The 13,645-nt window shown below is 45.1% G+C and overlaps 1 protein-coding gene across 1 annotated transcript in view; it reads left to right on the top strand.

Annotated features, from left to right (window-relative positions):
- The first annotated feature begins 279 nt into the window (after positions 1–279).
- TBC1D12 (TBC1 domain family member 12) overlaps positions 280–13,645 on the top strand; it is a 307,345-nt gene continuing 293,979 nt past the window's right edge. Inside the window, exon 1 of the mRNA XM_063961654.1 lies at positions 280–1,069. Coding sequence (XP_063817724.1) covers positions 504–1,069 — 566 coding nt within the window. The 5' untranslated portion in view covers positions 280–503. The remainder of the gene's footprint in view (positions 1,070–13,645) is intronic.

Below are 13,645 nucleotides of genomic sequence, written 5' to 3'. Positions count from 1 at the left end.
ACGGACTAAGAGAAAAGGATTTACCGGTAGGCATTAAAATCCTATTTTTCGTGTGTGGGGGGGACAAGGTCTATAACTGGCCCTGATTGCATTGCAGCATGCTGCATCGCAGTAAGATGAGCATGACCACAGTCACTTTTGAGAGTAAAGTGTATCACCCCCACCCCTAAGCAGGGGATCACACAGAAGCTGGGAGGCAGATCTGAAAATTGGTCTTGAATCTTGACTGAGGATGACTGGAATTTATGATGGAAAACTATATCTCCCATCAGCCCCCGCTGACGGCGACGATCCCGATGTGCGCGTCATGTGACGGCGGGTGCGCAGCAGGAACGTCTCCTAGGCTCAGAGAGACCCCGGCCAGGGGAGACACTTGTGCAGCAGCGGTCTGTAACCGCCCTCACCACGGAGCGCATCACCGGGACCAGGCGGCGGCCGCTGCACCGCTTCCGGGGCCGGCCAGTCAGCAGCTGCTTTAGGCTAAGGGTAGCCGGGTGCTGCAAATGGTTGGGCCGGAGGATGCCGGCGGCCAGGGGGGTCCTGTCTTCTACCGCTGCGGGGAGGACCTGACCGAGGAAGGGGAAGAAACGGAGGAGGCCGGGGACGGGAGAGCGGACCTCCATCTGTATGGCTCCGGCACGGGCGTGAGAATGACCAACGGCGACCTGGGCTACCTGCCCCAACCCGGCCTCAAGCTGCCCAACGGCGTAGTGAGCGGGAGCCCGGGCTGCGCCTGTCACCGGCAGTGCTGCTCCGCCGAGCGCTCCCACAGGCCGGGTCCCCCGGACACCTTCCCGGCCGCCGCCGATCCTGCGGACAGCTCGTCCAGCTCCGATTCCTCCCCGGTCAGCGCGCACACCGTGGCCGGCTACTTCGTGTCCGCCGAGGCCGATCGCTTCCGTTTCCTGGATGTCACCCTGAGCTCCCGCAACACGTTCGAGGTGAGCCGGCGGCAGAGCGCTCCCGACCACCTGGACGACGGCTTCGGCCTCTCGGAGGGGGTCCCGGGGCCACAGGACCAAGAAGAGGAGAGACCCTGGAGGATGGGGATCGCCGACTTCTTCTCCAGGTGAGGTCCCCTCGCTCCCCGCTGGGGCAGCTCCAGGATGACAGGGGGGACACCCGGGATGGGAAAGCCTCTGGCACAGGCTGCAGGTTATTACATGGAGAGCATCAGACAGCTGCACTATGCACACACACTGACCTGGTATTACTCTATACACTCACACTCACTCTCTCACACTCTCTCTCTTCTACACATTGCCCTGATCACACGCTACAGTATGCATACATATACTACATTACTTCTATATCCACACTGTCCAGATCATACACTATGCACACACACACTTCTATATACACACTGCCCAGATCATACACTACAGTTTATACACACTGCCCAGATCATACACTATGCACACATACACTTCTATATACACACTGCCCAGAGCATACACTACAGTACACACACACACACACACACACACACACACACACACCCCTATATACACTGCCCAGATCATACACTGCAGTACATGCACACACTTCAATATACACACTGTTTATATCTTACAGTACAGTTTACACACACTTCAGTATATACACTGCCCAGTATACACTACAGTATACACACACTTCAACTGTATATACACACTGCCCAGGTCATACACTACAGTGTACACACACACACACACACACACACACACACACACACACACTTCATCTGTATATACACACTGCCCAGGTCTTACACTACAGTATACACACACACACACACACACACACACACACACACACTTCATCTGTATATACACACTGCCCAGGTCATACACTACAGTATACACACCCTTCATCTGTATATACACACTGCCCAGGTCATACACTGTGCACACACCTTAGTTGATGCAAGATGAGCTTGGGGCCACATACAGTATGGACTTAACTGCATCCACCAGCTCCTTTGTTGTCATGTTTATGTTTGCAATATGAAGGCCTGCTTCTTTGTTTTACAGATATTTGTCTTTCATTGCTCAAGTGTATGCCTATGACTGTATGGCTCTCCCTTTTACACTGCATAAATAACCTAGGTTATTGCCGAGTTGTACTCGATCTGAGTGGAAAAGGGTCCCTGAAACTATAAAAGCCAGGTCAACTGAACTAGCAATCCAACCCGGGTAGCGAGCAGGGTTGGACCTGGGTGACTAGGCACAGTAAGCGAGTGACCTGGGTCATCCAACCCGGGTTCCGTTAAGTCTTTGGAAAGCCAGCCCACTGGCGCTTGGAGATCTCCTCTCCAAGCGCCAGCAGAAGGAAGCCCCATCAATAACCTGGGTCCAGCCTGCTGTGTAATTGGGGTTTTAAGTTGCTGTGACACTCCTTAAAACCTGTGTTCAGTGACCTGGGTTGGCAGTGTAATATCCCTTTTATACCTACTGAGGCGGGTCGCACCTGGGAGCCTGACGTGGGTGCTTCTCGGCTGCAACCCGCCTCAGGCCCCTTGCCGCCACTGTTTCCAACCCGGCATATTGCCGGGTTGGTGACATCACCGGAGATGCGGCGGAGGTGACGCTTAGAGATCGCATTATCTCCAAGCACCGCGCGTCCACATAGAGTGAATGGGAAACGGGTCGCATCGACCCGGCTTCCCATTTACACAGCAAGCCGAATTGAACACGGGTTCAACCCTGACTGCTACCCGAGTTGGAATACCATGTCACTCGACCCGGATTATTCCAACTGGGCCCTTTTACACCGCACAGCAACACGGGTTATATGCGCTCATGTGCAATATCCCGTGTTCAAAGCTGGCGGTGTAAAAGGGCTATAGGTTGTGGAAGACTTACTGATCTCTGCTGACAGGCTGCCATGGTAAAGTCAAGGTGATTGCACCACCCAGCTCATCACCTTGTGCATGATCTCATCATATGAGGCATCACTATAATCTGTATTATTCTGTAGAATTGATTCATCACCAGTGATTTATTGTAGATGGACCTCTAAAAGATCAGCAGCAAGTTTATTTTTATCACCTCATAATTTCATCTCACCTGATGATCTAGTCATCGGCAATACTTACTTTTTAAAATATGCAGTGGTATATTTAGTAAAGTGCGGGTTTATAGAAGCGGAGATGTTGCCCATAGCAACCAATCATATTTTAGCTAATGTCTTCTAGAAGGTGCTAGATAAATAAGTAAAATCAGTTTGCTATGGGCAACATCTCCACTTGTAGTAACTATACCCCATAAGCTCTCTTAACAGCCTATTACTCAGTGTAAGGAATTATATAAATGTAATGGACTAACATTTCTCAGCTTATTCTGTTGTACAATTTAAGGGTTGGTCAGTTACTTCGTATGTCAGTGGTTCCCAAACTTTGTTTGAATTACGGCGCCCTAGAGTATAACATTTTTTTTCATGGCATCCCTAGGCCAAGAGTTTTAGTGACAAATTTAGAAAAATTAATTATTACATAAAGTAAATTGGGTTTATATGTCATCCTTAGGTTTAATTCTGTGGTAAGGGACAATATATTCTTTTTTTTTTTTTTTTTCTTTCTACATATTTTATGACTGGCAGCCACCAGCACTGGTTTTGCCTATTACGTTGGCTATAAATAATTTAAATTGGTCCTGGACCACCAAACCGAGGCACCTCAGGGTGCCACAGCACACATTTTGGGAACCACTGACATATATGCTAATTTTGAGGACATTCATTAAGCTGATTTACCGTACTCCTGGACCAAATCATGTTTGATCAGTTATTGTTTAGGATAAGACCATACACTGCTATAGTTTGTTAGTTTGGATATGTTGATCAGTTAGTCTGGACTCTGTGTTTATTGCTTAAACTTGGTACGGATTTTATCATTTTTATTTTGAACAAATTCTTGCAGATTTCGACATGCCCTGGGTGACTGCTGCATTCTGTTCTTGTGGCCGCTGCCTTTATGTCCGACCGCTGAATTTAAAATCTGTCCAATTTGTCCACTCGCGTGTGTTGGAAGATGTGTGTGTATATGTGTATGTATGTATGTATGTGTATATGTGTGTGTATATATATATATATATATATATATATATATATATATATATATATATATATATATATACACACATACATACACAAGTGGAAGGTGGCACGGCACTCCAAGGCGGCTTTTTAAATAATCACTCAGACGGCAGGAGTTCAGCAACGTTTCAATGTATTCAACATTGTCCTCAGGCTTAAAAAACACACTAACAATACTTACATATATAGGAGACTCTCACCAGGTGTACAACGCCGTCCTTCCGGATACGGGACAAACACCCGCCCAGCGGCGTGAACGTCAAAGATGACGTCATCCATGTGCTCCCCATCACCATAGTAACCATATGCGCTGTAATTAAACACAGTTTTAGCTATAAGGATTATAATTATTGTCTAATACAACTGATCTTGAATTACATATGAACCAATTTAAATGAATACATTAGTCCAATATGGAAGTAACTCATAAGGTACGGCCAGTATCATATTTATCTAAAGTAGCTAAGAGTTAAATATTCATTTAGACCTCGTGGGGCCACAGTATCCAATCTCTGGATCCACTGAGCTTCCCTCTGCAATAATTTTAACCCCCGATTGCCACCTCTCAATGAAGGCTGTATTTGGTCAATCATTCTATATCTAACCGTTGTTAACGGATGGCGTGCAGTGCTGAAATGGCGTGCGACAGGCTGTTCGCTTTTGCCAGTGTTTATGGCTGCCTTGATCGCCGATCTATGGGCTGCCATACGTTCCTTGAATGTTCTTTCGGTTTTACCAATGTATGACAGCCCACAGGGGCATATCAGTTGGTACACCACAAACCGAGACCCACAAGTGAGTCTATGTTGGATGTGGTAAGTTTTACCTGTATGAGGGTGTTGGAATTTATCCCCCGGTATTAGGAACTGACATGTCGTACATGTACATCTATAACATCCCTTTCTCATACCATAAAAAATGGATTGAGGCCTCGGATCAAATATATCTGTTCTAACTAGGATGTCGCGTAAATTTCTAGTTCTTTTGTAACAGGGCATGATTCTAGTATCAGACAATTTCAAATCAGGATCTGACTGTATGATTTCCCAATGTTTTTTGACAGAAGAATTAATGGTTTCACTTACTGCATTAAATTCTTGCACCCACGGGATACAAGCATCAGGTGCTCGATTATGTTGGGGATATAAAAGTTGATGTCTGTCCAATGCCAAGGCCTTAGTTTTAGCTGCCTTAAGCATTGTGGGATGATAGCCCCGACTTTTAAATTTATGAGACATATTATCAATTTGTTCCGCCGCTATAGCTGAATCTGAGGTAATGCGCTTAGCCCTGATAAATTGAGAGTAGGGGAGACCTCGTTTCAGAGGATACGGATGGCAACTTTTAAAGTGCAACAGGTTGTTCCTATCTGTAGATTTAGAAAACAATGATGTTGCTAATCTACCATTTTTAATGGTCAATTGGACATCTAGATATTGAATAGTATCTACAGATATCGAATAGGTAAATTTAATGGGGTGCTCCCTCTTATTGTGGGTATCAATAATAGACATCAGAGACTCCCGAGGGCCTTGCCAGATGACCAATAGGTCATCTATATACCTACAAAAGAAAATGATGTTTTTGGAAATCTCTGTATCAATAAAGAGTTTATATACGTCTATACCACATGTGGGTGGTCTGGAGGCTGTTGCCCAGTTTCTAAGGGCTCAATCTGATTATGCCGGACCAGATATTTCTTTGTGTGCAACTGCTGGAAATGACATTATGCAAAAATTATTTCCTATATGATGGGAAATTTTATTTGCAGCGACAAGGTTGTGCGATGGGGTCCAGTGTGGCCCCATCGTACTCAAATATATACATGTTTGGCGTGGAAGATGAATTGTTCTTTATTGATACGCATTACCTCAGATTCAGCTATAGCGGCGGAACAAATTGATAATATGTCTCATAAATTTAAAAGTCGGGGCTATCATCCCACAATGCTTAAGGCAGCTAAAACTAAGGCCTTGGCATTGGACAGACATCAACTTTTATATCCCCAACATAATCGAGCACCTGATGCTTGTATCCCGTGGGTGCAAGAATTTAATGCAGTAAGTGAAACCATTAATTCTTCTGTCAAAAAACATTGGGAAATCATACAGTCAGATCCTGATTTGAAATTGTCTGATACTAGAATCATGCCCTGTTACAAAAGAACTAGAAATTTACGTGACATCCTAGTTAGAACAGATATATTTGATCCGAGGCCTCAATCCATTTTTTATGGTATGAGAAAGGGATGTTATAGATGTACATGTACGACATGTCAGTTCCTAATACCGGGGGATAAATTCCAACACCCTCATACAGGTAAAACTTACCACATCCAACATAGACTCACTTGTGGGTCTCGGTTTGTGGTGTACCAACTGATATGCCCCTGTGGGCTGTCATACATTGGTAAAACCGAAAGAACATTCAAGGAACGTATGGCAGCCCATAGATCGGCGATCAAGGCAGCCATAAACACTGGCAAAAGCGAACAGCCTGTCGCACGCCATTTCAGCACTGCACGCCATCCGTTAACAACGGTTAGATATAGAATGATTGACCAAATACAGCCTTCATTGAGAGGTGGCAATCGGGGGTTAAAATTATTGCAGAGGGAAGCTCAGTGGATCCAGAGATTGGATACTGTGGCCCCACGAGGTCTAAATGAATATTTAACTCTTAGCTACTTTAGATAAATATGATACTGGCCGTACCTTATGAGTTACTTCCATATTGGACTAATGTATTCATTTAAATTGGTTCATATGTGGTTCAAGATCAGTTGTATTAGACAATAATTATAATCCTTATAGCTAAAACTGTGTTTAATTACAGCGCATATGGTTACTATGGTGATGGGGAGCACATGGATGACGTCATCTTTGACGTTCACGCCGCTGGGCGGGTGTTTGTCCCGTATCCGGAAGGACGGCGTTGTACACCTGGTGAGAGTCTCCTATATATGTAAGTATTGTTAGTGTGTTTTTTAAGCCTGAGGACAATGTTGAATACATTGAAACGTTGCTGAACTCCTGCCGTCTGAGTGATTATTTAAAAAGCCGCCTTGGAGTGCCGTGCCACCTTCCACTTGTGTATACGTCCATTTGCACGGGCACCCGGCGCACAGCTGCAATTTGCTTATGGGAGAGCCGGTACTCTCTACTTGTGTGTGTGTGTGTGTGTGTATATATATATATATATATATATATATATATATATATATATATATATATATATATATATATATATATATACATACATACATACAATAGAACATATTCAGTCCTTTTTAATTGATGTAAATGCTGCCAATTCCTGAAAAGCCGATCCGCCGGCTAAGTACATGTAAAAGAACAGAAAAAAGGAAGGCGCATGTATGAGTAGAGTATGAAATCTTTACTAGTAAAAAAGTACAAGCTCATGTACATCGAAGTAAAATAATACCAGCTCCCGTCTCCAAAACCCCAGGGGGTCAATTGTGACGAAACCGGTCGGGACGCTCACACCAAATGCTAAACGAGCAGCCGCATGCACTGTGATTTGGTGCTTGGACGTAAGCGCAGCTGAACGTGAACCGCTGAAGTTTCCCTGTCTGAAGCACTGCTGGGATGCGATCCGGAGGCATTTCTTGTGGGGTTTTGGAGACGGGAGCTGGTATTATTTTACTTCGATGTACATGAGCTTGTACTTTTTTACTAGTAAAGATTTCATACTCCACTCATACATGCGCCTTCCTTTTTTCTATATATATATATATATATATATATATATATATATATATATATATATATATCTCTATCTATCTCTATCTCACTAGGTCTTAGACCTCCTGGTATCTAGTATTTATTTGTGACTACTGAATTTCATATCCTGTCCAATTTGGTCACTCGCGTGTGTGAAAAGATTGGGTCTATTGGGCTAAATAATGAATGTCAATGTGTGGACATCTTGACCCTTCTACACAACACACAGTTCAATTACATTCTTTTAAATTTGTGATTAGGAGCAGCAAATTATTTCTCATAGTGATCGGTGTCATTCTGTACATGCTGAATTAAAATAATATAAAAAAAAATACAATAATAATAATTTTATTTATAAAGCGCTTTCCTCCTTTAGAACTGAAAGGGGCCGCTTCAAATCTTAACCACGCGGCTACCACTAGGCGGCACAAAATGGAGTATTTCAATTGTTGCTCCGTTTAGTTGGGTTGTAGCCGCATAGGTGACACTTCTTTTTGCAACCTCCTGAGGTGCGTGCAGAAATGTGCGCTACATCGGCCCAATATGCATGTGCGTCCAAACAACAGTTGAATTGTGACAATTGCTTCGGCATCTAAACAGTCCCGTTTAGACATGAAAATGAGATCCCCCAAAAACTGAATCTGCCCCAAAGTCACATAACAGATTTTAGACGCATGGTACATTGTACAAGAATTTGGTATTAAAGAAAATAGAAAATCACACAGAAGTAATTAAAAACAGAAATCAAGATGGTGGCAGAGTCTGGCAGAAAGGTCAGGTCCAGGTCAAGGGTGGTGGTGGCGCAATTTATTCTCTATTGTGAGGTAAAAAAAAAAAAAAAGTAAGCTATAGTATTGCTTCAGCTGAAATTAGGGAGATGGAAAAAATGCTAAACTGGTCCCTTGTAATTTAGGACTTCCCGATCTCAAATCATTTTAATGGTTTCTTTGCTATTAGACCATACATTGGCAAACATTTATTTATAATGGCTGCAATCTATCAAAATGATAGCAATGCCACAACAACCAGCTCCATTGTGCTATTTTAAAATAAAAATGACAATGTGTACTTTAAGGGGTGTATTCAATCGATGTCGGATCCTTCACGACGGAAAGGATACGTCATCTCCGTATTCAGTGAGCGGCCAAATCTGACAGGATTTGGCCGTTCCTGACAATGCCAATCCTCCGATCCACGTGTTTTCTGACAGGAATTCACAGAGAAAGGATTGAATAGGTCAGAACACCTTCTGTCCTAAAAAAGTCGGAAACGGCAGTCTTTGCGACAAGGCAGCAGTTTCCGACAAACAATGGGGTCGATTCTATTCGGCAACTAACGAATAGCGCCGGGAATTAGCTCCCGATGCTATTCAATTCAGCAACTAATTACCTGCAATTGTCGGGAATTCTTCTCTCATCCCCGGGGGATGAGAAGAGAAACCCGACAAAAGTGCTGCCTCGCGGCCGGCGCGAGGCTGATTCTGTCGGGAATCAGCCTCGCGCCGGGGAGTTAAGTCGGAGAATGCCCGTTCTCCCGACAATTCAACCTGTTTTGTCGGCGAGAACGGGCCATCGCCGACGTAACTAGTTGCTGAATTGAATAGCGTCGGGAGCTAATTCCCGGCGCTATTCGTTAGTTGCCGAATAGAATTGACCCCATTGAATACCCCCCTATGTGCTTATTTTGCTGTGAAACACCAAAGTGTTTGCATTTCAGATGTGGAAAATGTATGGATTAATAGTTCATAGTCTACTTGTTAGAAATGAAAATGCCCTCAGAGGCAAGTACATAAATTAATGTTGAAGTATGTCTCTGAGGAGGGAATTCAATTGTTTATTTTCATGACCGCAGCTCCAGTGTAAAGTGGAAGGAGGTGTTCAGTTGTTTGTGCTCCGGGCGCTTATAACTTATCGCAGATTTGTGCTCGCAGCCTCCCGAGGTACGAGCAGAAATCCCTTCTACAGTCTGCCTTTAGAATGGCAGCGCGCCCAGTAGTTTACACAGGTTTAGACACTTTGCTTGGCTAATCCCGGTGTATTTGGGAGCGATATCTGCTATAAATTTGGACGCAAGTGACACCTGTGTCCAGTGGCACAAATAATTGAATAGCTCCTGTCACTTTTAGACGGAAGCTGTGGCTACTAAAAAAAAATTGCATACCCCCACGAACATTTTATTGGACTTTTTATGTCATGGAATACTGCAAGTCACTTATGGTACAGACTTTGATTTGACTAGATCAGTGGTTCTCAAACTCTGTCCTCAGGACCCCACACAGTGCATGTTTTGCAGGTAACCCAGCAAGTGCACAGGTGTACTAATTACGCACTGACACATTTTAAAAGGTCCACAGGTGGAGCTAATTATGTCACTTGTGATTCTGTGAGGAAACCTGCAAAACATGCACTGTGTGGGGTCCTGAGGACCGAGTTTGAGAACCTCTGGACTAGATGAATTCACCTAGACATATGGTAGGGTGGAAAGTGGCATCAAACTGGCATCACAAATTCCTTTATTATTCAAGACATCTAATACACTGTGCAATGCATGCATGGTTCTGTACACAGCCTTCTGGAAAAAGCCCTGGAGGGAAAACCGAAATGAAAACAGCACCAGCTGTGACTGGAAAAAACATTACAACTAGTGCATAAAACCAAAGAACATGTGGTTAACTATTCTGCAGCCACAGTGGACCTTATGACATGGACAGTTGATTGGCACTCCTTTATTATTCCAAGTATTGTTATCTTGAGGTAGAAATAAACACTAGAGCTAAAACATTAGGACTTGGGGCTGCACTATGAAGTTGGCGAAGCTCTGCAGCCTCAGTGCTGAGTGTGAGCGCACAGGAGAGAAATTCAGCAATTACCGTATATACTCGAGTATAAGTCGACCCGAATATAAGCCGAGGCACCTAATTCTACCACAAAAACCTGGGAAAACTTATTGACTCGAGTATAAGCCTAGGGTGGGAAATGCAGCTCTAGCCGTACACAGCCCTCAGTGCCAGATATGCCCTCATAGTGCCAGATATGCCCCCACAGTGCTGCCAGATATGCCCCCACAGTGCTGCCAGATATGCCCCCACAGTGCTGCCAGATATGCCCCCACATTGCTGCCAGTTATGCCCCCACAGTGCTGCCAGTTATGCCCCCACAGTGCTGCCAGTTATGCCCCCACAGTGCTGCCAGATATGCCCCCACAGTGCTGCCAGATATGCCCCCACAGTGCTGCCAGATATGCCCCCACAGTGCTGCCAGATATGCCCCCACAGTGCTGCCAGATATGCCCCCACAGTGCTGCCAGATATGCCCCCACAGTGCTGCCAGATATGCCCCCACAGTGCTGCCAGATATGCCCCCACAGTGCTGCCAGATATGCCCCCACAGTGCTGCCAGTTATGCCCCCACAGTGCTGCCAGATATGCCCCCACAGTGCTGCCAGTTATGCCCCCACAGTGCTGCCAGTTATGCCCCCATAGTGCTGCCAGTTATGCCCCCACAGTGCTGCCAGATATGCCCCCACAGTGCTGCCAGATATGCCCCAACAGTGCTGCCAGATATGCCCCAACAGTGCTGCCAGATATGCCCCCACACAGTGCTGCCAGATATGCCCCCACAGTGCTGCCAGTTATGCCCCCACAGTGCTGCCAGATATGCCCCCACAGTGCTGCCAGATATGCCCCCACAGTGCTGCCAGATATGCCCCCACAGTGCTGCCAGATATGCCCCCACAGTGCTGCCAGATATGCCCCCACAGTGCTGCCAGATATGCCCCCACAGTGCTGCCAGATATGCCCCCACAGTGCTGCCAGATATGCCCCCACAGTGCTGCCAGATATGCCCCCACAGTGCTGCCAGATATGCCCCCACAGTGCTGCCAGATATGCCCCCACAGTGCTGCCAGATATGCCCCCACAGTGCTGCCAGATATGCCCCCACAGTGCTGCCAGATATGCCCCCACAGTGCTGCCAGATACGTTCCCTCCCCAAGTGCCAGGTATGCCCCACAGTGTTGTTACTTACCCCTCCGTCGATCCCGCGCTGTCTTCTGGAGGGACACGAAGCGCACAGCATGCGCCTCTCCTGTGTCCCTCCTGCATCTTCGGCGGCCGCGGCGGGTCTATTATAGGAAGTGCCGGTTCGTGATCAGAGGTCACGAACGGGTACTTCCTGTAATAGAACCGCCGCTGCTGCCGCCGGAGATGCAGGAGGGACACAGGAGCGCCGCGCGCTGTGCGCTCCATGTCCCTCCTTCACACTGCTCTGCCTCTGCCTGCACTGACTCGAGTATAAGCCGAGGTGGCTTTTTCAGCACAAAAAAAAGTGCTGAAAAAGTCGGCTTATACTCGAGTATATACGGTACATTCATTTTATTTTATTTAGTGTGAGCAAATTAGTCAGTCACAAGATCCAGAGGAATGGGGTTATTGAGGCTTTCTGTCCTTCCATGACTTATTGGAAGTAATAGGCATTATGTACATGTGTGGAAGTATGTTAATAGAGCGCAAAACTGTTACTTCCTGTTCTGCTTTTTTTTTTTTTTAAATGGTTGTCCATGGATAACCCTGAGTAAGATGTAGATAGTCGCAGGCTGAGAATTTTTGTGGGTTGTATTTGGGCCTTCTATACTAGCAGGATGCATGCAATATTGTGCCTGTTTTTTCACACAAATGCATCATAAAATTGGTTTGACATCAGCAGGTTTGAATTTAATAGCGTCTGTACATGGATTCCAAACCTGCTGATACATGAGGCAGCGGTCAAGATGAGACTGATAGTGGAACGCATACATACCTGCCTTAGAGGTAATGTTACTCTACTACAAAGTGTGTCTGACAGACATCTTATGGGCTGTTGTGTAATTTACACATCAAACTCTTTTGGTTGGTAACATTGATGTGGTAGTAAAAACAAAACAAAAAAAACTTGTAAAGCTCGGGGTATTGATAGCATTAAACAACTGTGTAGTAAAAACACAGCTTATTTTCACTGGTATCCAATCTGTCATTGATGGGCTGTTTATTAATAGATGCTGCCAACCCCTGATAAGAAGGAATCCTTATTTGCCTAAATGTTCTATTACTGATTGCCGGGACAGGTTGTACTGTATGAGCCCATCCTGGTGATAAGTACAAGTATGTACTAAGTCTGCCAGCTGTGATTCACCGACGTTAGTCGGCGCATGAGCGAACACAGGGGAGAGATCCTACAGATCCCCCTCTCAAATTCTGCAGAATATAGCCCATCTGTAGATGGCATTAGCTGCAGGATCCAAGCTTCAGAATGCTACTTTGGGGTTATACAGTACTTAACGTTACCCTGAGCTTTATATTCCATCCAACTTATGTAGGGTGTCAGAACTGATAACTAGCATCTCAGATCGGAATCTGGTTACTCAGAGCTAGAGATGGGCGTGTTCGGATTTATCTGGATCTCAAAATGGCATCTTATTGGCTCTCGGCTGTCGCGTGTTTTGGTTAGCCAATAAGAAAAATACGGATAAATCCAAACTCTGGTTTAATTCTGGCTATAAGAACCAAGTAAATCTGAGCCTGCACAACTGCTGGTATTCTGTGTAGTGTTTATCATACTAAAAAACATTGGGATCACTAAATTTTATTTATCTAATTTTCTTGATACTGTTTGGATTCACATTCTAGAACATTTATTTGAATGGCTATGCTATTTTTTTGCCTAAAATGTCAATGAAACTGGATGGGAAGAAATTGAAACGGCGCTTAATTTCCTGTGCAAACACAATAATGGCAATAAATAGTGACAGTGTACTTATGCAAATGAAGTCCCAAAATAGACTTTCCTCTCTAA

The sequence above is a fragment of the Pseudophryne corroboree genome, chromosome 3 (genome assembly GCF_028390025.1).
Source record: "Pseudophryne corroboree isolate aPseCor3 chromosome 3, aPseCor3.hap2, whole genome shotgun sequence".
Taxonomy (NCBI): domain Eukaryota; kingdom Metazoa; phylum Chordata; class Amphibia; order Anura; family Myobatrachidae; genus Pseudophryne; species Pseudophryne corroboree.
The sequence above is the reverse complement of the archived record's forward strand: the minus strand, read 5'-3'. Positions and strand labels throughout refer to the sequence as shown.